Source organism: Watersipora subatra, chromosome 4 (assembly GCF_963576615.1).
Source record: "Watersipora subatra chromosome 4, tzWatSuba1.1, whole genome shotgun sequence".
NCBI lineage: Eukaryota > Metazoa > Bryozoa > Gymnolaemata > Cheilostomatida > Watersiporidae > Watersipora > Watersipora subatra.
The window spans coordinates 38,361,125-38,383,513 of NC_088711.1; the positions used below are offsets into that span (position 1 = coordinate 38,361,125).

The following is a 22,389-nucleotide window of genomic DNA, read 5'->3' on the forward strand; positions in this document are numbered from 1 at the left end:
CAGGTTTCTCATAGGACAGTCATTCACATTCCTAATCAAAGTGTAGTTGTACAGAGGAATGTATTATATTTCTTTTGTTCACAGTTGATTTCTTAAACTTATAGTAAAAAAGTAACATAAACTTGCAATTAGGCCAAGTTGGATTGCAACATAGATTATCTCTCTAGTCATAAAGGGACAACTCCATACAAATATCCAGATTCAATCTGAGGTTGTTCTTAAATCCATGTTAATTATACCAATAACAAGACTCTATCTGGCTATGTTATGTTGTCCATTTAGCAATGTTCACAGCAATTAGCCTTTAAATCTTAGATTTTAAATCTTCTAGAAGAATCTAGAAGTTTTCCAAAGAATGAATTATATGGATGAACCTGCTGAGCTGGAGATCCTTCACTGCCAACTATAGCTCGATTCTCATTGGCCCACTTAAATATGGATTCCTCCAATTTGTATATTGGCCTCTGAAGATTCTCTGTAACAATAATATATTAATTATCCATAATTATAGTGAGACTACAATAAGCTATTCAAGATGTCAAATAGATTTACAATGGGTACATTGCAATACATAATGCATAACATAAGTATTACGTACAGTAAGTATTAGTAAGTATATAACATTACTATTCTTTTTATTTCCTATAAAACAGTAGTAATGTTCCCCTTAGGCAAGTATAACAGATAACTAAACAGTCTCCAGAATATCACTGATCTGTATCTGGTGGATATCAAGTGGAATACTAGAAACTATTGTGAAGATGGTAGACTGTAAAACTCAACTTGTCTACTAAACAAGTTATATCCTTAAAACTGTTTGTTAGTCTACCAAGGAGGTAACTCCAAAACTCGTTTAAAACTGCGCAGCTCAACCAATCAGATTAGAAAGTACAAACGCACAGAGGATTGACTTCAAACATGTATAGTAAATATATTCGTTTGTATGCTTTTGAGGAAGCAATGATACTTTAGAGAATGCAGAAGTCATCAGAATGAAGGTGCTCTAGAAAAGATTGGAAGTTGGTGGCTGTAGACTACTACTAAAGTCAGATTTCTGACAAAAGACTTCAAGATATAGTGATTAGTTTAAATAGGCAGTGGCTGTTGAGATATACTATCGCATTGTAAATTCACAACAAGCAAGAGCCATGTAATGGATTATATTTTTCTTGAATATTTGGGAGTCTTCATTTATTGACTGACTTTTATTCTGTATATCCAAAATAACATTCAAATTTGCCATGGTATTTTTACAACAATATGCTAATTCATATCTTATGAAAGTTTTCACTCAGCTCCCCTGTTTAGCCATTTTTTTGACTTTTGTTGCCTTACTTCTTGTCATAAAGTATCTGGCACACCTGCTCAGTCGTGTCTCAGCCATTCACTACACTTTCTGTCATTCTTCACTTCAGAAGTGGTGGCTGATCTGTAGATAATGTTTACTATCGACTGTGAATGACCCAGACAAAAGAGAACTTCATGTTTACGGTTGTAGTGCTGACAGAAGCCTTTTTATCCCCAGCATGCTATAACAATTCAATGATACTAAATGAAATTTGATTATCAGATTACATGTATATACCTCATTCTTGCTGAAAGCGAGGTATTGACTTTAAAGAGAAATGTTGAGAGTTTTCTCGTGTAGTTTTGCAGGAGGTGTTAACAGAATGGACACAAAGTAAACATAGAGCTAACATGGGGTTAACTTACAATAAACGTAGATTGAACACTGGAGTCAGCATAGATTGAACATCCAGTAAACATAGAGTAAGTATAATTGAGAATGACCGGCAATGTGTTAGAATATGGAAATGAAAATTTACATAGTCATTATATTTAACAGCACTGAGAATTAGGATTTCTCAATCAGTCCTTATCAAAAATTTACATTATGAGAAGATGAACTGTTTAGAAATGCCGAGTCATGTTCTCACTTCCGAGTATTAATGATTGATGAGTATAGAAAACTATATAAGGCTAACTATTTTACTCAGACATCAGATCAACTGCAAGCACAGAGGAAACAGGTAAATGTTTACTATTTACTCATATATATTATTAATGCGGATTTCTTAAAACAGAAGATAGCTCAATAGAGAGGTTAAAGTAGCGCTATCGAAACTGAAGATTAGCTGTTATATACATCATTTTATAAGTTAACATCTAAAGAAGACAGCAATCAGCATATTGTCAGCACCTCAGTAGCTGCTAGTCTAACAATAACGTTGAAGATGAATTACTAAAAATTTTGGGTCACTTTTTAACTCTTAAATATTGGTCGATAATGAATATTGAAAAATGCAGAAGACCAGTTAGGCGATGCAAGTATTAGTTCACCTGCAAACACTGAGGAAACAGGCATATGTTTAGTATCGAGACATATATATATATATAATATTAATGCAAGAGATTTCCCTAAATGAGAAATGCACAAACTAGTTTGGTAGTGGGTTTAGCATAACATTGCTGTGGTGGCAGAGTAACAGCTGTTTAATATATCATTCTATTAGTTTAAATTTGGAAAAGATAGCAGCTAAAATACCAGCCTACAACTTTCTACTTTTAGTGCTATTACGTTGGTTGATTGTATCCATAGTACATCCCTGTATCTTGTAGATTTACAGATTCTCTTAGGTCTACACATCTTCTACAATAATGAAGTTTTTGGTAGTATTCATGGCTGTCTGCCTTGCTTTCCATCAAATCAGTGCAAGCGGCTATCAGGGCAGCAACAATTTCCGCAACTCTAGGTACGTGTGCTTGTTGTTCTTTTTTTCGGTTTCTTATTTTCTGTTTTTTTTGGTTCTTTCGTTGATGAAAGAATATTATTCTTATTCTAACCAGCCTAAAGGAGATTTTGTTAGTCACTTAAGATTAACAACTGTATACAACCCTGTCAACTATTAAAATATGAGCGTATTTGTGTACCTTGAAACCTACACCTACGCTCATATCCGTTAAAAATTTCAACTAGTCTTATTCTTCCCATAATGCAACATCGATATTTCATATTTTATATATTATGCTTCAGAGTTGGAGGAGCAAGATCTGGAGGATCACAGAGTGGGTTTGGAGGAGGGCTTGAACAAGGATTTAGTGGTGGATCCAGAGGAGGCTTTGGTGGATCGAGCAGAGGTTTTGGAGGTGGATCGAGCAGAGGCTTTGGAGGTGGATCCAGCAGAGGCTTTGGTGGATCGAGCAGAGGCTTTGATGGAGGATCCAGCAGAGGTTTTGGAGGAGGATCTAGGCAAGGGTTTGGAGGAGGATCTAGGCAAGAGTTCGGCGGATCTAGACAAGGGTTTGGAAGCGGATCTAGCCGAGGGTTTGAAGGCGGAGCTGGCCGTGGTGGTTTCAGCAGCGGAGGCCGAGGTAGATTTAGCGGAGGTTCTGGAAGATCATATGGAAGATGTAAGTAATAATATTTCTAACAGTGTTTTTCCTTCAGTTAGTGTAGTAATGAACTTGTATTTCCTCACAGAAGGATACATACTCGTTATTGCTTGTGAATATATACTTATATATATGTATATTAAAGCTTTTAATATTCTCATGAACACCTGAAAAAGTATTTACAGAAATTGTAAAGAAAAACCAAGGTTTTAGCAAACTTCAACATGAATTATTTTTGTGCCATTTTTTAATAATTTTTTAATTTAATTTTTAATTTTTAAATGATAACAGGTTTTTTTTAATATTTGCCAAAACTGGCTAAATCTGAACTTTTATTTCTGATAACTATCACACAACATCTATGTCTATGCTTCTAATGAATGTTCAACTTTTGTACAGCCTCTATGTTTATGGTTCTAAAGGGTGTTTGTAACTTATTTCATTATTGACTGTCAATTTGATAATACTTTTACAGACTAAATCTATGGACACCCTGCACAACCCTCCTACACTGACTTCCTGCTGTCATATATGATTGATAGGATGTTGAACACTTCATTTATATGTTAACGTAACATGTGAACACTAAGTTATACCACTTTTAATGTTTGTTATCTGTTTTTACCATTTCTATCACTTGTTGATTTCAAAATAAATGTATTTGTTTTATGATCTTCCTTTATAAAAAATTTACACTGTTTAACAACTAAAGTCATGCGTCACAAGTAAATAATTAACACTATTAACATAAACTAAAAAATTAGATAAGTAAAAGGTGGCAGGTTAGCAAGGAGTAGATAATAACAGTAACAAATATTAGCTAAGATGTTATTTAGTATTTAGTATTAGATAAAATCTTTGTACACTTGATTTAAATTATGGTTTCACTATATTTCTTGTAATGCAAACCAACAGCGAAAACACCAACAAATGAGGAACGGCATATGTCTGCGTTATTAGGCAACTTTCTTAGGATTAAAGACAAGAGATGACCATAATATTAATAAAGTAAACTATATTTTTCACAGTTTGTGCTGACTCTATAGACAAACGAAAAGCTAGCAAACAATTAAAATACTTTGTTCATATACTGGTTCCTAGCAGTTGGAGAACAATTCCTACAAAATCTAATTGACAACAAAATGCAAAACAAGCTTTTATAGCAAATGCAAGGCCAGAGACTGCCATGCACTTTCAAAAAAAGATTTGTCTTTTCTCAGACTGACCTCAAACAGGTGTAGATGACATGAAAAATGTATTTAAAGCATCAAAAGTGAGGATTAGTTTGGAAAGTTTAAAATGTAAATGGCAGATTACCTCTCAAACACTCAGGTTGTGCGACTGTCTGTCAAACCTCAGAATGGTCTGCTTTGTTAGTTTGATTAGGATAGTGCTTATATGTTGGTGGGTGTTTTGGACATTCCCGTAGGCTTTTTTGGGAATTGTACCCCTAGTCTATTGTCCACTTGTTAGGCACATTAAACACTACATCATGGCAGCTCATGAAAAGATACCCACAAGTTAAGGATGTCTGAATTACTCTTCTGTTTCACTGTCATACTTCCTTCCAAACAGACAAGAAGCACCACTAGTGTTCTATTCTAAATATAATGAGTGTCTATGATTTCTACGAGGCTTCTTTAGAAGGTGCAAATGTAGCCAATATATTGCACCACTCTAAATACATGTATCTGTACCAGAATAGTTAATATTTGGCAAATAATGAGCTAAGCTTTTATGACGTGGTTGTGATGAAATAACGAGAAGGTAATTTATATATACATGTAATTGGATGTCATATATTTTGTTTAGGGCCACATTATTATTATCCATTGAAGTTGTTTGCTTTACTAAAACTTTGAAAAAGATTATACACAACTTATCAAAAAATGCAGATGAATTAATTGAATACTGTCCATTACGTTATTCCTAAAATGCTAGCAGTAGCTAATGTCAGTGTTGGTTTAACGTTACAGCTCCTAAAATTTGAGCCAGGAAATAGTTTAGTCATGCAACATGAATGTTTATATGTTGATGGTTTAAGATTGGTTAGGCTTTGTTAGAACATTAACAAACTAAATTGAGATACAAAACTACTGGCACGTACACAGGGTAGATGGTTCTTTCAGACAACTTACACTAAACTTATTAGTCTAAAAAATAATGGTAAACAATCAATTCAAAACAAACTATTTACAAAACAAATTAAAAAAAACTATCAAGTAATTGTTCTTGAAAGTAGATTGTAGATGTGTATTGTAAATTTAAAGAAAGAACAGTTCATAACAACTGATTGAATGACTTAAAAACAAAAACAAAAGTTTTGCGCTATCATAACCAACATTTTATACGCTAAAGTAAAAGTAATACAGAACATCAGGTAAAAAGAGGTTAAATTTTATTTGAGTAAATAATTTTTAATAACAACTTATTATCAAAGTTATTTCTATCAAATATATTAATATTATTTTAAAATATAATACACGCTACTCATATCTATAATCCTATGACACTATAAACTGAATACTGTATATAGAAAACATTCTAAGATACACTAACACAAATAACTAACTTAACATAACTTTAATACTTAATTTAAGAAAAATGTATTTGTTTACCTTTATTTATTTAAGTTCAACAGATTTATTGTCCTATTTAGTTAATGCACTTTTTTCTCTACTACTACACTTTTGTTGATATCAGTGTTAAAGTATGAAAGCCAGCAGCAAAGTAGACTGTGGCAAAGTAGAGAAGGAGTTTACATAGTTATTGTATTTATTCAGACTAAAAGATAAAAATATCTTCATCTTTATTCGTCATAAAAATCTTATATTAAAGTAAGAGATGAATCACTGAGAAAAGTTATATCCTACATCCGAATACTGACAGTTAATACATATTGAGAAGTTGAAAAAGACAGCGGTTGAATACAGGCATTAGTTAACCAGCAAACCTATAATAAACAAATAACATACAGTAAACAGGTTTTGCCATCAGGTTATCTAATTTTTGTAAGTATATAGACTTCAGGTAATAAGTAAATATTCAAATCATTTTAGTTTAATGCAAGTTGAGTGCAACACTATTGTGACTAAAATTGTTTACTTTTGTATACAGACTTTTGTTTGATGTATGTGCCTAAAATTACTTTTGAATGATAAAAAAGCAATCAGATGATTGTGACCCAAAGCATGCTTACAAAATATTATGTACTCACAGATCTTTAAACGAAGCAAACTAATATAAACCAACTATCTGACGGTTTAAAGTTTAGAAGCTGGTGATTCTGAGAATATAAGTGTTCATCCTAATATAAGTGTTCCGATATTCACTTTTCTAAATTTATGGACAACTGTGTAAATGATATTGATTTTAGCTTCCAGATAATTGACCCCTACCAAACACTGCAAATAATTGATTCTTTCAGTCTTCCTAAAGCAACCGGCTATGATAGGATTTCTCTCCGTGCAATAAAAGAAAATAAACTAGTCCTAATTCCAGTTTTAACACATCTTATAAATCTTGTTATACAACAATCTAATTTCCCAAATTGTTTAAAAATAGCTCGCGTGACTCCATTATTTAAAAAAGGAAATAGAACAGATCCATCTAATTACCGGCCCATTTCCATTCTTCCTGCTTTATCAAAAATTTTAGAGAAATGTTTGTCTTTGCAAATACGGGATTTTTTAGAAACCAATAACATCTTGTCGCCTAAACAATTTGGTTTTAGAAAAGGTAAAAGCACCACTACAGCAATAAACAGTCTAATGGAATTTTTATATACTAATTTAGATCAAAGTAATATAACTCAGGGCGTATTTTTGGATTTTTCAAAGGCATTCGATACGATTAATCACAAAATTTTAATTGACAAACTTTTTTACTACAATTTTAGTATAAAGTCTTCCTCTCTTATTCAAAGTTATCTCCAAAATAGATTTCAATTTACCAAAACAGATACTGATTGTTCGCAAATGAGGGCAATTACGATTGGTGTCCCACAAGGATCAATTTTAGGACCCCTCTTATTTTTAATTTTTATAAATGACTTAGTAAATGCTGCACCTGCTTTGGATTGTATTTTATTCGCAGATGACACCAATATATTTTCAACAGATAATTCTAAACTCCAAGAGGAATTAAATATTATTAATGAATGGTGCCTATCAAACAGACTCATTTTAAACAACAGTAAAACATTTCAAGTAGTTTTCAAAAATCCGTCTAAAAACACTCAAAATTATAATCTAAGCCTTTCTTTAAACAATTCTCAACTACAAATCAAAGATTCGACTCAATTTTTAGGTATCACGTTAGACAACAACTTGACTTTTAAAAAACACATCCAAAGTCTCATCAAAAAACTTAATTACATATTACTAATATTACGTTTCATTCGCCCCTACCTAGACAAATCAACCATGATCAATTTGTACTACAGTTTTTTCTATTCTCTTTTAATTTATGGAATCGAGTTTTGGGGCCACGGCAACAAAACTGATTTAAACAAACTTTTAATCATGCAAAAAAAGGCAATCAGAATAATACTCAATTTTAAACCAAATCAAACAGTTTCCAAAAATTTTAAAATTTTAAAAATAATGCCAATTGAAATTTTATTCCAGTATCGCCTGCTAATGTTTTTAACAAATTCTTTCCCCATGGAAGAGTTGCAAGATTTTATGATAGATCATTGTCAAGATACCCGTTTAAAAAGTAAAAATCAATTAAAGTTGAAAAAGTGTTTGTCTTCTAAGGGACAGAGATCGATATTTTTTAGTGCAATGAAATTATATAATAAATTTTTGAGTGATTGTGCGGGCTCTGCTCCGGGTCAGCTGAAGGCGAAGTTGGTAGAGCGCCTGTGGGCGTCCTGGGACTGTCCTTCCTGACTCTGGTGCTCCGGAGTGTGCGCTTATCGCTGATTCTGTTTCTTTTCCTACTGCTTGCTGGGGCTGCCTTGACTCTAGCCTCTGGCTATCTGGCATGTCCTATTGCTACTCTGTGTATTTTTTTACTCATATTGTCATGTTATTATTACGCAATAAAAATCAAATCAAATCAAATCAAAAAAATCCATTTAGAGATGGTATAGCCTCAGTGACTCTATATTTCCAGGAACATGTATTACTTTTGATCATTCATATGAGCTAACTACTGTATCGATCACTTTTTATACTGAAGCATGTCTAGCAACTATTCAGTGATATACAGTTGTTTTTAGCCCTTTACCTCTCCATATTGTTGTTTATGAATTGACAGCGATGACTTCAATGAACCTGATGCAAACAAGGAAGTTGCAATCGAACAGAAGTAAAGTTGCTGTATGTGGAAACTTCAAAGACAATGAACGAAATCTCAAATATAAAAGCAAAAATGTAATTAAATTAACTTTATTTGAAGTTTGCTTAAGTTAAGACAGACAAGCCATACCTTTATTATCACCTCAACCTGCATTTCATATATCCACTATACCAGCAAGGATATCCATATACAGCTATCAGCATGTATATCCACAAAAAACTATCAGCAATGATGTCCATATACAGCTACCAGCAAGAATATTCATATACTGCTATCAGCAAGGATATCCATATGCAGCTATCATCATGGATATTCATATACAGCTATCAGCAAGGATACCCATACACAGCTATCAGCAAGAATGTATTTGTAGGACTTTAACAAAGAGTAAACATGAAAATAAAAATTTAAGCTGCATGAATTATATATTAACAAAAAAATAATGAAAATAACAAAAGTAGATAAAATATTAACAGCGGTAAATTTCAATTTCACACAATGCAATAGAATGTTGTCATAATGTCTACCATTTACTCCATCAGATGAGCCAGTCAAATGTTTGTGTCTGAAGATGGTAGTAAGTGTCCATGTATTTACTATGAAGAAAATATGAATCAGCTGATAAGTAGCATTACTACATGTACGGTTAGTTCAGTAGTTGATTTAGAAGTAAAACAAACAAGACTGGGGAATTATCCAAAAAAATCAAAATAGCGTTCAGATTGATACCAGAAATATATTTAACTATTCTTAATGTCTCATATTTAAAGAAATGTTCATGTATGATAGTTACTACATTATAACTTTTCACAAGATGCAGGTACTGTGGTATATGATTTGTAATACAGTTTCAAGGTTATGAGTTCAGTGTATATTAGGAAAAGTTAAACAACTTACTAAAATATACACTTTCGGAATAATGAAAGTGCAAACTCAGCCATTTTGTAACTAAACTTGAACTAATAAAATATTTATACTTACATCTTGTTGAACCCTTTCTAGACTTTACTCCAAACTCTTGGCTAGATCCCTGTCTAACTATTTAACCGGCCTGAGATCCAAACCATCCTCTAGGTTCTTCTCCAAACCCTTGAATAAATCTCAGTCGAACTCTTTGACCTGACTGAAGTCCAAACCCTCTACTAGCTTCTCCTCCAAACCCTTGGCTAACTCTTACTTCATGCTCGCAGTTAAACCCCTTCCTGTCCCTTTGATCCGAATGAGATCTAAACCTTTTTCTAGCTCCTCCAAATTCTTAGCTAAATTTTTCTCCCATCTCTTGGCTGAACCTATTTCTAACTTTTTGACTGAGCTGAGATCTAAATCTTCATTAGCTTCTCTTCTAAATCCCTGACTGATTTTTCCTCCAATACCTTGGCTAGCTCTTCTCTTATATCTCTCTCTAACTGCTCTCTGGAATCCTCCAGATCTTACTCCCATAGACTTACTCTTTTTGACTCTGAAGTATCATAACCAAGCTATAAGATGTCTCTGTTAAATTAGCAAAAATAGGCAAAAATACAAGGGTTAAAGCTTAAACAGGAATTCATATGCATCTGAATATAAATATCTCAATGTGTTTTAGAAAGTTTGTGATATTATTAAAGTCAATTTAACATCTAACAATTCTGAATATTTCTATTCATAAAGTTGAATTTGTCCTTTGACTCTTAATTCTCAAGTTTATGAACTTAAAATGAAAGAGCTGGTTATTGTAACAAAGATTAAAATGTATAAAAACGTAGTTTTCTTTCTTAAAGACTGTAAGACTACGTTACAAGCTCTGAAACATTCACTTCAATAGCTTCAACTACGCAATGACCTGTAATTTGTTAACCTAATTAAGGATACTACACTCGGCAATATTAATCAGATTGTAACTTGTTTTAGTTGGATGTTGCACTGTATTCTCAGTAATAGAAATCAATGAAAATATACCATTCAAGTCTTATAAAAAACTTGATTGTGAAAAAGTAAACAAATCTGCATCAAAATTATAGAAAAAGTTTCATAAATCTTTTTGTCAATATAAAATAAGCCCATTAGTAAAAGACTATGTGAGCTGAAGTACTTAACTGCAGTTGTAAAATCTTCTATTGTATTCAACCAATAGTAACAAATGACAGTTATAAAAAAATTGAGTAAAAGCCTTTAGGAAACCTTCTAGATTTGTCTAATAGACTAAATTTTAGCAAAAGGAAGTTTGTGTTTATAGAACATCAGGCTTCTATTCTAAACATCTCAGCCTGATCTATAAGCCCTTTTTAACAAGTACTTCAGTAAAAAACAAGTCTCATTTTAAACACCAAACCTGCATTAACTATGAGATATGAATATCTCTTTTTTCCTTTGTCACTTAGAAACTGACGAAAGAAAAGAGAGATTGCATCAGCTTATATTTTTGCAAAATTTACTCTGACTAAGAACTCTCATTAGAATTTAACACCTAATTCCAGTGCCATCACCTTTCATGACAAACAGTAGTACATTTATGATTGATTACATATTAGTGTATAATCTGTCAATCAACAATTGTTGATAGAGGTAACAGTATCCTGCCATCCACCACTGCTTCATGGTAATTAATAGTGAACAAGGTCATACACTGGGATATTCTGTCGAGTCTAGGATTTCCATAAAATTAATGAAGTACTAGATTTTAAATTAAGCCATGAGGTAAAAGTTGTTAGATCTGTTGTAATAGTAACTATAATGAGAGAGTGATTATGTGATAAAAAAGTAACCATTTATAATACTGAGACAAAGCCAGCAGTCTTTTTTATTGTCAATCGTAGGCTTCGGTAATTTACACTTATAAGAACCAAACACAAATGAATGGAAGATAATGACTAATATCACAGTTCAGATGCATATAACTAGTTTTATTTATGAGTTTTATTTCTAAGTTGCTTTTGCTGTTTTAGCTCTAAACTTGGTAAAATAAAATATAAAATAATTTTGTACAATCAACATATGCAGCAAAATTTATTTATTGTTTTACATGTTTAGTTTTGCTGTTTTCCAAACCTGAGACGTCACTAGTAAGAAAAACAACGACGATTTTAGCCATGAAAACTTTAACCAAATATTATAGATTCTACTTTCAAGACTGGCTTTTGTGGAGTCACACTAAAATAATATAATAATTTGAAAATTAAAGCTCAACTTTGTCTAAGGTTTGATTAGAGCTTCTTAAGAACCTTCTAGAGCTGTCTATTCTTTAAGGAGAAAAGAGATGGCTATTTATAAAACTTAATGCATCCATTAAAAATACCTCAACCAAGTCAATATGAACTGTTCAGCACTCACTTTAGCAAAAAACTGAAGTTTCAATTCAACCACCAACTTGCATTAAATATGAAAAAAGCGGCTTAAAAGTTTCAACATCATAGAGATTCTGTAAGTTCTCTCGAATGACGAAACCTAATTAGCATTCAGTTTCCATTTCCAGCTTCACCACCTCTTGTCGCAAACAGAATCACAGTTTAGATTGATTGATATTTAATTAATGTATGGGCCAGTATGGCCTGTAGTTCTGATATAATTGAGTGATTATACATTAATTTATGATCTGTCAGCAACCTTGTTATTGGCGTCAGTCTCCGGCATCTAGTAATCTTAGTATCCAAGGTCATCAGTTTTATGATACAAAATAACAATAGCATAGACATTTGACTATCTGCCTTAAGTGGATGCTTATAGATAACATCTAGAACATTTTTAGAACTTATAACTAAAGAGGCATCGGTTATACAGATCACACCCACAGATTACCACTAAAACTATTTTCATCCAGGTACCAAAACAGATATCATACGCTGCAATGTTTATTGCTACTTGAATATACAGTATATAAAATATGCATCTATTAATTTTAAATATTTATGAAAAAAGCACAAAGTTTTCTTGGTAGTATTTGTACACAAAAGTATCACATTCTGACCCTGGTAGCTGGTGGTCATAATAACTGGTTTTTTTAAAAATGGGAATAGCCACACATGTTATGTTACTCATATGAGTAAAAAAAACCAAGTTTGCTGACCCTTTTAGCTGCGGTTTTTAGATATGCATAAAAGTCATTTGAACAATACTAAACAAAATTCATTAAAACTGCATATTTGAAAGATTAAAAAATTCAAATGGTTTTATTTTAGAGTGATCAGTGTAGAAAACATAAACTGATACAGTTAAAAAGATAAGTACATCTCTGTTAATGAACTTAATGTCTCTATTACAAATATCTCAGTCAAGCCTACATGAGCTGCTTCACGTCTACTTCAGCAAAACAAATACTAAAATTTTATAATTTTAATATTGATGAGCATAGAGCATAGAGTTGGTGCTAAACTACTAAACTTGTATACAAGCAGGTCAACTTACATTATAACAGTTAGAAGCAGTTTGAGCACACTTTCGTCAGCATTTAAGTAACATGCATCGCCATTTTTACAAAAACAAGTTGTTTTAATTTTTAAGCTGATTTGGTTATAGTAAATTAAGAGTATCTTTTTATTTTGACTTCAAACTTTCAACCAGAAAATCCGCCATTTTCTGGTATTTAAAAAAAACAGATTAGTTATAATAAGAAAGCAAAATATAATTAATCTTCAGCTAGTATATGATAATTATAGCGTTTAGCTGTCATATTATTGTAAGAATAGTATATTCACATGTGATTTAACATAGCTATGTGGAGAGTGTCAAGAAATAATTAGATTACATTTTAACCAATAGATGACTTTTTACTTTACATGCAATAGCTATCTATAACCTTAACTCTAACTAAAGATATATTTATAGATACAGTAGTAATAGGTACAGCAGTTATAGGTACAGTAGTTATAGGTAATAGGTAGTTGTGTGTGTGTGCGCGCGCGCGTGCATACACACAATACATGAAGACATACATGTCAACAATGTTGAAAAAAACAATGTAAATTTACAACGTTTCAGGCTCAAACGAATTGAAGTTATTGGAGTTGTCCTATTATTGTAGAGACAAATGATAATGAAATTGATATTCTAGGCACGGTCAAGTTCATGAAACTCATAATATTGAACAATTTTGCATTTTCTAAAACATTGTACCAAGTATTCTGTTGTTACAATGTTGATGCATCGGCAGTATTGATTGAATGCAGACGTCGACATTCTTAGAACACTCATAAAACTGTATCAATGGCATTGATGTATATTTCCTGTTTCACCATATTGATGGCAAAAAAGAATATTCTTCTGAAAGATATCTATACTAAGACTTGTGTACTATCAATTGTGTATTTCAGCTTCAGCTCATCACTTTACAAAATCTTTGAACATTCTGAATTATCCGAAACTTGCTCATTTCTGCATTTGTTTTCCAGGTCTCAAAGACCTGCTCAAGCTGCGCCCCGAATATTTGTATTTATCCTTCCACACATGACAAACATTGCTTTTTATTCTGTGACACAAACATACTACATCTATCATTGTATGTTTCAGTTTATGATCTTTCTGTTACTACAACCTCCAGTTCACTATCCCTATTCCTCTGCAATACTATTAGATTACTAACTTTTAAAACATGTTTGTCCAACTCAATAATTACCTATTTCTGTCTATTCATTTTTCTTCTTTTAGACATATAATATAATAATAATATAATATAATAAAAACATAATTTTGTTGATTATTACTAATAGCAATAAAAACTATACATTACATACCACTTTTTGTCTATGGCCTGTGTGTTTTGACACGGTATATACTAACAGTAGCAGTAATGTGGTTGATGCTAAACAGGCTTTGTATTAAAGGCTGTTCAACATTACATTGCCTTGGCGGTATATTGCCAAAGCAGAAGCAGTATTAGAATTCTGTATAGCAAAACATAATGGCAACATTATAGCCTTTTTATGAGCTACGATGAACATAAAAACGCATGAAAATATATCGATCTTGAAAAACATGTTAGGAAATGCTTCATGTAGATAAGATCTAGGTATAGCAGAACTTGAAGACCATAACTTGATATGACAATAAGGCCAGTTCACACTACATTGCTGTATGTCAGAGTTGTTCTCTCAGTGATAATTCATGAATTATGTGCACTATAAACTGATGGCATTGTCAAGGTAAGGTCAAGGTGAGGTGCATACATCAATTAAGATTTAAGCTGTCAAACGTTTTTAATAGTTCGCACAGCATCCACAACAGCCTGCGCAATGTGCACACTTCGGGGATGGTGATTAGCCGTCGTAGATTGCTCGACCTACACATATATTGTATATCTTGATCATTACTAGTATTGGCTAGTATTTCATTGTTTCCAAGAGCACATTGTATAATGAGAATGTTATATTATGGACTGGTCATTGAAGTAAACGCGGATGGGTTTGTGGGAATGTGAACATTGTTATCACAGATGATCACTGAAGGATTGTGTGATTAATACGGACATGCAGTGATAGAGTGTGTACCAGCCTTTAAGGAATAGCTCAACATCTGCAGAAGCTTCTTGGAAACTCACTTCAGATCAGCATGGAAACTCAATGGGGTGGAGAGGCTGCCGCCAGCTGCCCGCACCAACAAACTTCTGACATTCTCTTATTATCAACACTGATCTTTTTAAACTAAGTCACTGAGTAGAGCTCAAACTTCTATCTTGGTACAAGTTTTGATCCTGACAACCTTCACTCTATTAGTGATGGTATTTTATATATCTTATATGAGCTGCTTTTTATGACTTTAGCCCTTTCTACCTGTTATATTAATAATTTGAGAGGGTGTATGTCACATCACTGCTGTCATTACTGGTTTCATTTTTGAAAATGATTACAAGCATTTTCGACACTATTATTTGTTAACAAAAGTATTTTTTCACGCGGTCATTTGTTAAAACCAATACATGTTAACATTAGCATTAATTAACATTGACACTTGCTAACGCCGGCATTCATTAACGCAAGCCCCATTTGTTATGCCCTAACTTAGATTTAAGCAACTTTTTATTTATACCATGGTACTCTTCAATTAAAACTTACATACAGCTAACAATAAGTTTGAGCATTATAGACATATTAAATGTCTTTAAAGAATTTTTCGTTTCAAAAGTCCACTTGTTATTTCACCTTGTCAAATTGAAATACTTACAAAACTTTCAAAAGCGTCCAGTTGTTTTGTAACTAGTACAATGTTGTTTGGTAAAGTCAAAAGGAACATTTTGTGATCTGGTAAGGTTTACCCAGGTTTCTCATAGAACATCCATCGACATTCCTAGTCAAAGTGTAGTTGTACAAAGGAATGTATTATATCTGTTTTATTCACAGATTAATTCTGAAACTGACGGTAAAAAATAACATAGCCTTCCAACTAGGCTTACTTTGATCGCAACATAGATTATGACTCTAGCCATAAAGAGACAGCTCCATAAAAAATATACAGATTCAATCCGAGGTTGTTCTTAAATCCATGTTAATTATACCAATAACAAGACTTTATCTGGCTATGTTATGCTGTCCGTTTACCAGGGTTTGTGAGAATTAGTTTTTAAATCTTAAATTTTAAATCTTCTAGAAGAATCTAGAAGTTTTCCAAAGAATGAATTATATGGATAAACCTGCTGAGCTGGAGATCCTTCACTGTCAAATATAGCTCCATTCTCATTGGCCCACTTAAATATGGATTCTCCAACTTGTATATCAACTTCTGAAGATTCCCTGTAACAATAATATATTAATAATTCGTAATTGTAGTGAGACTACAATAAACTATTCAAGATGTCAAATAGATGTACAAGGGGTACATTGCACTACAAAAGGCATTACCTAATTTCGTATAAAACAGTAGTAAGGTGCTCCTTAGGCAAGTATAACAATTAACTAGACAACCTCCAGAGTATCAAGGTGAATATCAAGTGGAATACTATAAACTATTGTCAAGATGGCAGACTGTAAAGTTCAATTGTCTAGCACACAAGTTATATTCTTAAAAAATATTTGTTAGTAGACAAAGAAAGTAACTCCAAAACTCTTTTAACGCTGTGCAGCCTATCAGATTAGAGAGTACAAACACACAGAGGATTTACTTCATACATGTATAGTAGACATATTCATCTGTATGCTTATGAGGAAACAATGGTACTTTAGAGAACGCGTATGTAATCAGAATGAAGGTGCTCCAGAAAAGATTGGAAGTTGGTGGCTGTAGACTACTACTAGAGCCAGATTTCTAACAAAAGACTTGAAGATATAGTCATTTTTAAAAATATTCAGTAGTTGTTGAGACATACTATCACATTGTCAATTAACAACCAGCAAGATCCATGTTATGTATTCTATTTTTTCTAGAATTTCTGGGAGTCTTCATTTAGGGACTGACTTTTACTTTGTAAATCTAGAATAACATTTATGCATACTTTAATGAAATTTATGCAATCTAAATAAATATACATTTGCACAAGTAAAATCATACTTGTCATGGTATTTTCACAACAAATTGCTAAAAGTTTACTACTGACTGTGATGGACCCAGACAAAGGACAACTTCATGTTTATGGTTGTAGCGCTGACAGAAGCCATTATATCTCCAGCATGCTATAACAATTCCATAATACTAAATAAAAATTGATTATCAGATTACATGAATATACCTCATTCTTGGTGAAAGCGAGGTATTGACTTCCAAGAAAAATGTTGAGAATAGTCTTGTGTAGTTTTACAGGAGATGTAAACAGAATGGACACAAAATAAACATAGAGCTAACATGTGGTTAACTTACAATGAACGTAGATTGAACACAGGGTTAGCATAGATTGGACATCCAGTAAACATAGAGTAAGCATAATTGAGTATGACCAGCAATGTGGTAGAATATGGAAATGAAAATTTACATAGTCATTATATTTAACAGCGCTGAGAATTAGGACGTCCCAATCAGTCCTTATCAAAAAATGGCATTAAGAGAAGACGAACTGCTTAGAAATGCCAAGTCATGTTCTCACTTCCGAGTTTAGATGATTGATGAGTATGAAAAACTATATAAGGCTAATTACTTTACTCAGACATCAGATCAACTGCAAGCACAGAGGAAACAGGTAAATGTTTACTATTTACTCATATATATTATTAATGCTGATTTCTTTAAGCTAGTAAAATAGAAGATAGTTTAATAGTAAGTTAGAGTAACACTCTTGAGATTAAAGACCAGCTGTTATATACATCATTTTATTAGTTAACATCTAAATAAGACAGCAATCAGCACATAGTCAGCACCTCAGTAGCTGCTAGTCTAACAATAACGTTGAAAATGAACTACTAAAAATTCTGGGTCACTTTTTAACTCATAAATATTGGTCATTAATGAATATTGAAACATGCAGAAGACCAGTTAGTTGATGCAAACATTAGCTCACCTGCAAACACTGAGGAAACAGGTACATATTATTATGTATATATTTATTATTGAGTCATATATATAACATTAATGGGAGAGATTTCACTAAATGAGAAATACACAAACTAGTTTGGTAGTGAGTTCAGTATACATTGCTGAGGTAGCAGGGTAACAACCGTTTAATATATCATTCTATTAGTTTAAATTTGGAAAAAATAGCAGCTAAAATACCAGCCTATAACTCTCTACTCTATTAGTGCTATTGTGTTGGTTAATTGTATTCATAATACATCCCTGTATCTTGTAGATTTACAGATTCTCTTAGGTCTACACATCTTCTACAATAATGAAGTTTTTGGTAGTATTCATGGCTGTCTGCCTTGCTTTCCATCAAATCAGTGCAAGCGGCTATCAGAGCAGCAACAGTTTCGGCAACTCTAGGTATGTGTGCTTGTTTTTCTTGTTTTCGGTGTCTTGTTTTCTGTTTTTTTTTGTTCTTTTGCTGATGAGAGAATATTATTTTTATTCTAAACAACCTAAAGGAGATTTTGTTAGTCATTTAAGATTAACAATTGTCTGCAACCCTGTCAACTATTAAAATATGAGCGTATTCATGTACCTTGAATCCTACACCTATACTCATACCTGTTGAAGCTTTCAACTAGTCTTATTCTTCCCATAATGCAACATAAATATTTCATATTTTATATATTATGCTTAAGAGTTGGAGGAACAAGATCTGGAGGATCACAGAGTGGATTTGGAAGAGGGCTTGGACAAGGATTTAGTGGTGGATCCAGCAGAGGCTTTGGTGGATCCAGCAGAGGTTTTGGAAGTGGATCAAGCAGAGGCTTTGGTGGATCGAGCAGAGGCTTTGATGGAGGATCCAGCAGAGGTTTTGGAGAAGGATCTAGGCAAGGGTTTGAGGGAGGATCTAGGCAAGGGTTCGGCGAATCTAGACAAGGGTTTGGAAGCGGATCTAGCCGAGGATTTGAAGGTGGAGCTGGCCGTGGTGGTTTCAGCAGCGGAGGCAGAGGTGGATTTAGCGGAGGTTCTGGAAGAACACATGGAAGATGTAAGTAATAATATTTCTAACAGTATTTTTTTTCAGTTAGTGTAGTAATGAACTTATATTTCCTCACAGAAGGATAAGTACCTGTTATAGCTTGTGAATATATATTTATATACAGTCAAACATGGATAACTCGTCCACGGATAGCTCGAACACATGGTTAATTCGAACATTTCCTTTGGTCCGTTCCCACGTAATGATAAATTGCTATAGATAACTCGAACTCAACACTGTTAATTCGAACTGTTTTTTTGCCCAACAGCTACCGAAACGGTTGTTTTCGCTTTAGAAAATCACTTTATTCAAAGCCATAGAGGTAAACTTCATCTTTTCGTAATTTATAAGCGTCGTTATTACCACCATCGGCAAAATATTTTTGTCAACGACTTTTCTAAAAGTTTGGTGAATTTTGATTTATACTGCGATACGATGAATAGCACGGGCTAGCCGGGTCACGCGCGCAAGAATTTTCGCCACGCACATACAAAACAAAAATCGCATGTTGTTTTGTATGTGCGTGGCAAAAATCTTTGAGTGCGTGACTCGGCTAGCCCGTGATGAATAGTTTTCCGACGTTGATTCCGTGTTGAATCAACGTCGGAATGTTGAATGTTTAAAACGTCTTAAAAAATGTTGTAATTAAACGTATACGTTGTCTGAGCTACAAAAAACTATTCATCGTTTGACCTAAACACAGAATACGTGTGTACATTCAATAAGTATCTATTAAAAAAGCGTGAGTGATATAGAATGTACCGTAAAACCTCGTAAAACTTCTAATTGAACTGCCCCGGAGTGTTGCTCTTAACGAATCCCAGGTAAAGTAAGGTAATCTGCATAAATTTCAAGAAAAAACGGCAAAATTGATCGTGGGTAAAACCCCAAAAGAAAAAAATGTCTTTTCTTTTGAGCATTTTAACAACGATCAAGTTTTGCCAATGTCAATCTAAAAAACGTCCTGGCAATAACATCACCTCAATTAACAAACCAATCTCAAGTGATAGAAAAATCTCTATACTTTTTCATGAAAACGTTTTAAACTTTACATTAGAAGCATTTAATTTGAAACAAGCCATTTGTGCTTTTGATTTATATTATAGTTTGTATATGTACATGTATCTACTAATAAATAAGTAAATATATGGACTTGTGACAGTGCTCTGATAACTTGAATGCTCTGATAATTCGAACACTTTTGCTCGGTCCCTTGAAGTTCGAGTTATCCATGTTTGACTGTATATGTATATTAAAGCTTTTAATATTTTCATGAACACCTGAAAAAGTATTTACAGAAATTGTAAAGAAAAACTAAGGTTTTAGCAAATTTCAACATGAATTATTTTGGCGCTTTTTTTAATAATATTTCAATTTAGTTTTTAAATGATAACAAAATCTTTCAATATTTGCCAAAACTGGCTACATCTGAACTTTTATTTCTGATAACTTTCACATAAAATCTACTGTGTGTCTATGCTTCTAATGAATGTTCAAATTTTGTACAACCTCTACGTCTATGGTTCTAAAGAGTGTTTGTTATTCATTTCATAATTGACTGTCAATTTGATAATACTTTTACAGACTAAATCTATGGACACCCTTCACAACCTGCCTACACTGACTTCCTGCTGTCATATCTGTTTGATAGGATGTTGAGCATTTCATTTATATGTTAATGTAACATGTGAATACTAAGTTATACTACTTTTAATGTTTATTATCTGTTTTTACCATTTCTATCACTTGTTGATTTCAAAATAAATGTATTTGTTCTATGATATTACTTTATAATAAGTTTACATTGTTTAACAACTAAAGTCATGCATCACAAGCAAATAATTAAAATTTTTAACATAAACTGAGAAATGAAATAAGTAAAAGGTTGGCAGGTTAGCAATGCTTAGATAACAGCAGTTACAAATATTAGTTGAAATGTTATTTAATTGATGTACTGGATAGAATTTTAGTAAACTTGATTTAAGATTTGGTTTCGCCATGTTTCTTGTGATGCAAACCAACAGCGAAAATCCAACAAATAAGGAATGGCATATGTTTACCTTATTAGGCAACCATCTTAGGATTAAAGGCAAGAGATGACTACAATATTAGTACAGTAGACTATATTTTTCACAGTTTGTGCTGACAATATAAATAAGCAGAAAGCAAGCAAACATTTAAAATACATACATGTAATTCATATATTAGTTCCCAGCAGTTGGGGAACAATTCCCACAAAACCTACTTGAAAACAAAATATAAAGCAAACTTTTATAGCAAATGCAAGGCTAGAGACTGCCATTCATTTTCAAAAGATTATTTGTCTTTTCTCAAACTGACCTCAAACAGGACTAGATGACATGAAAAATGTATTTGCAGTATCAAGAGTGAGGATTAGATAGGAAAATTTACAATTTAAAAGGCAGATTATGTCTCAAACACTCAGGTTGTGCCATTACCTGTCAAACTTCAGAATGGTCTGCTTTGCCAGTTTGATTAGGATAATGCTTATATGTGACCTCTCATGTGAAAATCAACCAAAATGAGGGATTTTCAGGTTTTGAGTTAGTAACACAGCCAGATGCAGAATTTTGTGGAGAATTTAAAGCATTTTGAATTTCTTAGTTAGCTTAAGTGGTTCATGAGATATTGCGAATTTTTGGAAGGCACGTCAGCCAAAACTCTCAAAATCTGAAACAGAGAAAGTCGCGAATAAAGACGCGACGCACAGAAATAGGTTGTTTACGTTAGGTTCTCTTTGGATACGGCCATTTATATTTCACTGACTGAGGTGAAACTTGGTCTCTAGGGTAAGTAAACATGCTGAAACAGCTGGTGTACACCATTTTAAGGTAAGGACAACAAAAGACTGGTAAACCCTGCTCTCAAATTGAAAAAAAATTGGACATTTTTACGCATCCGTACTTTACACTAACCGCACATTAGGAATAAGATGAAAAGCTCCTAGGTATATCACCACTAACTGATAAGCTGTATGATTTAACATCACATCTGAAATCCATACTGAGGTTTATTTTGCCAAAACAGTGAGGGTAAAAAACACAAGGGGTATCAGACCCAAGACTACGATTACATTCCTTCTCACATCTGACTCAGAAAAAAGGCTAAAATTCATGCTATGGTCACGTTTTACGCCTTTTACCATGAGGCTTTAGGCAAACTAAACCCTCAGTGCCAAGACGGCAAAATTCTCGAATGTTAGTATGCAAGTATTCTTGACGGTCATAGTC

At 32.9% G+C, this 22,389-nt stretch overlaps 2 protein-coding genes across 3 annotated transcripts; both read left to right on the forward strand.

Moving 5' to 3' along the window:
* The first annotated feature begins 2,010 nt into the window (after positions 1-2,010).
* Positions 2,011-4,065, forward strand: LOC137393674 (uncharacterized). Its single transcript, XM_068080315.1, has 4 exons — positions 2,011-2,030; positions 2,620-2,753; positions 3,035-3,411; positions 3,869-4,065. The coding sequence occupies exons 2-4, from the start codon at positions 2,659-2,661 to the stop codon at positions 3,871-3,873; spliced, it is 477 nt and encodes a 158-aa protein (XP_067936416.1). The 5' UTR covers positions 2,011-2,030; positions 2,620-2,658; the 3' UTR covers positions 3,874-4,065.
* Positions 4,066-17,754: 13,689 nt separating this feature from the next.
* LOC137393676 (uncharacterized) lies at positions 17,755-20,919 on the forward strand. Of its 2 annotated transcripts, XM_068080318.1 has the most exons (5): positions 17,755-17,773; positions 18,380-18,513; positions 18,795-18,898; positions 18,968-19,147; positions 20,723-20,919. In XM_068080318.1, the coding sequence occupies exons 2-5, from the start codon at positions 18,419-18,421 to the stop codon at positions 20,725-20,727; spliced, it is 384 nt and encodes a 127-aa protein (XP_067936419.1). In that variant the 5' UTR covers positions 17,755-17,773; positions 18,380-18,418; the 3' UTR covers positions 20,728-20,919. The 2 variants fall into 2 exon arrangements, with proteins under 2 accessions (XP_067936419.1, XP_067936418.1); XM_068080317.1 differs by lacking the exon at positions 17,755-17,773 and having other exon boundaries at positions 18,795-19,147.
* The last annotated feature ends 1,470 nt before the right edge of the window (positions 20,920-22,389 follow it).

Bases quoted from the DNA above. Each gene is read 5' to 3' on its own strand.
- LOC137393676 (XM_068080317.1), top strand. From the start codon at position 18,419: ATGAAGTTTTTGGTAGTATTCATGGCTGTCTGCCTTGCTTTCCATCAA. The intron at 18,514-18,794 runs GTATGTGTGCTT...ATTATGCTTAAG, and splicing joins AACAGTTTCGGCAACTCTAG to AGTTGGAGGAACAAGATCTG.
- LOC137393674 (XM_068080315.1), top strand. From the start codon at position 2,659: ATGAAGTTTTTGGTAGTATTCATGGCTGTCTGCCTTGCTTTCCATCAA. The intron at 2,754-3,034 runs GTACGTGTGCTT...ATTATGCTTCAG, and splicing joins AACAATTTCCGCAACTCTAG to AGTTGGAGGAGCAAGATCTG.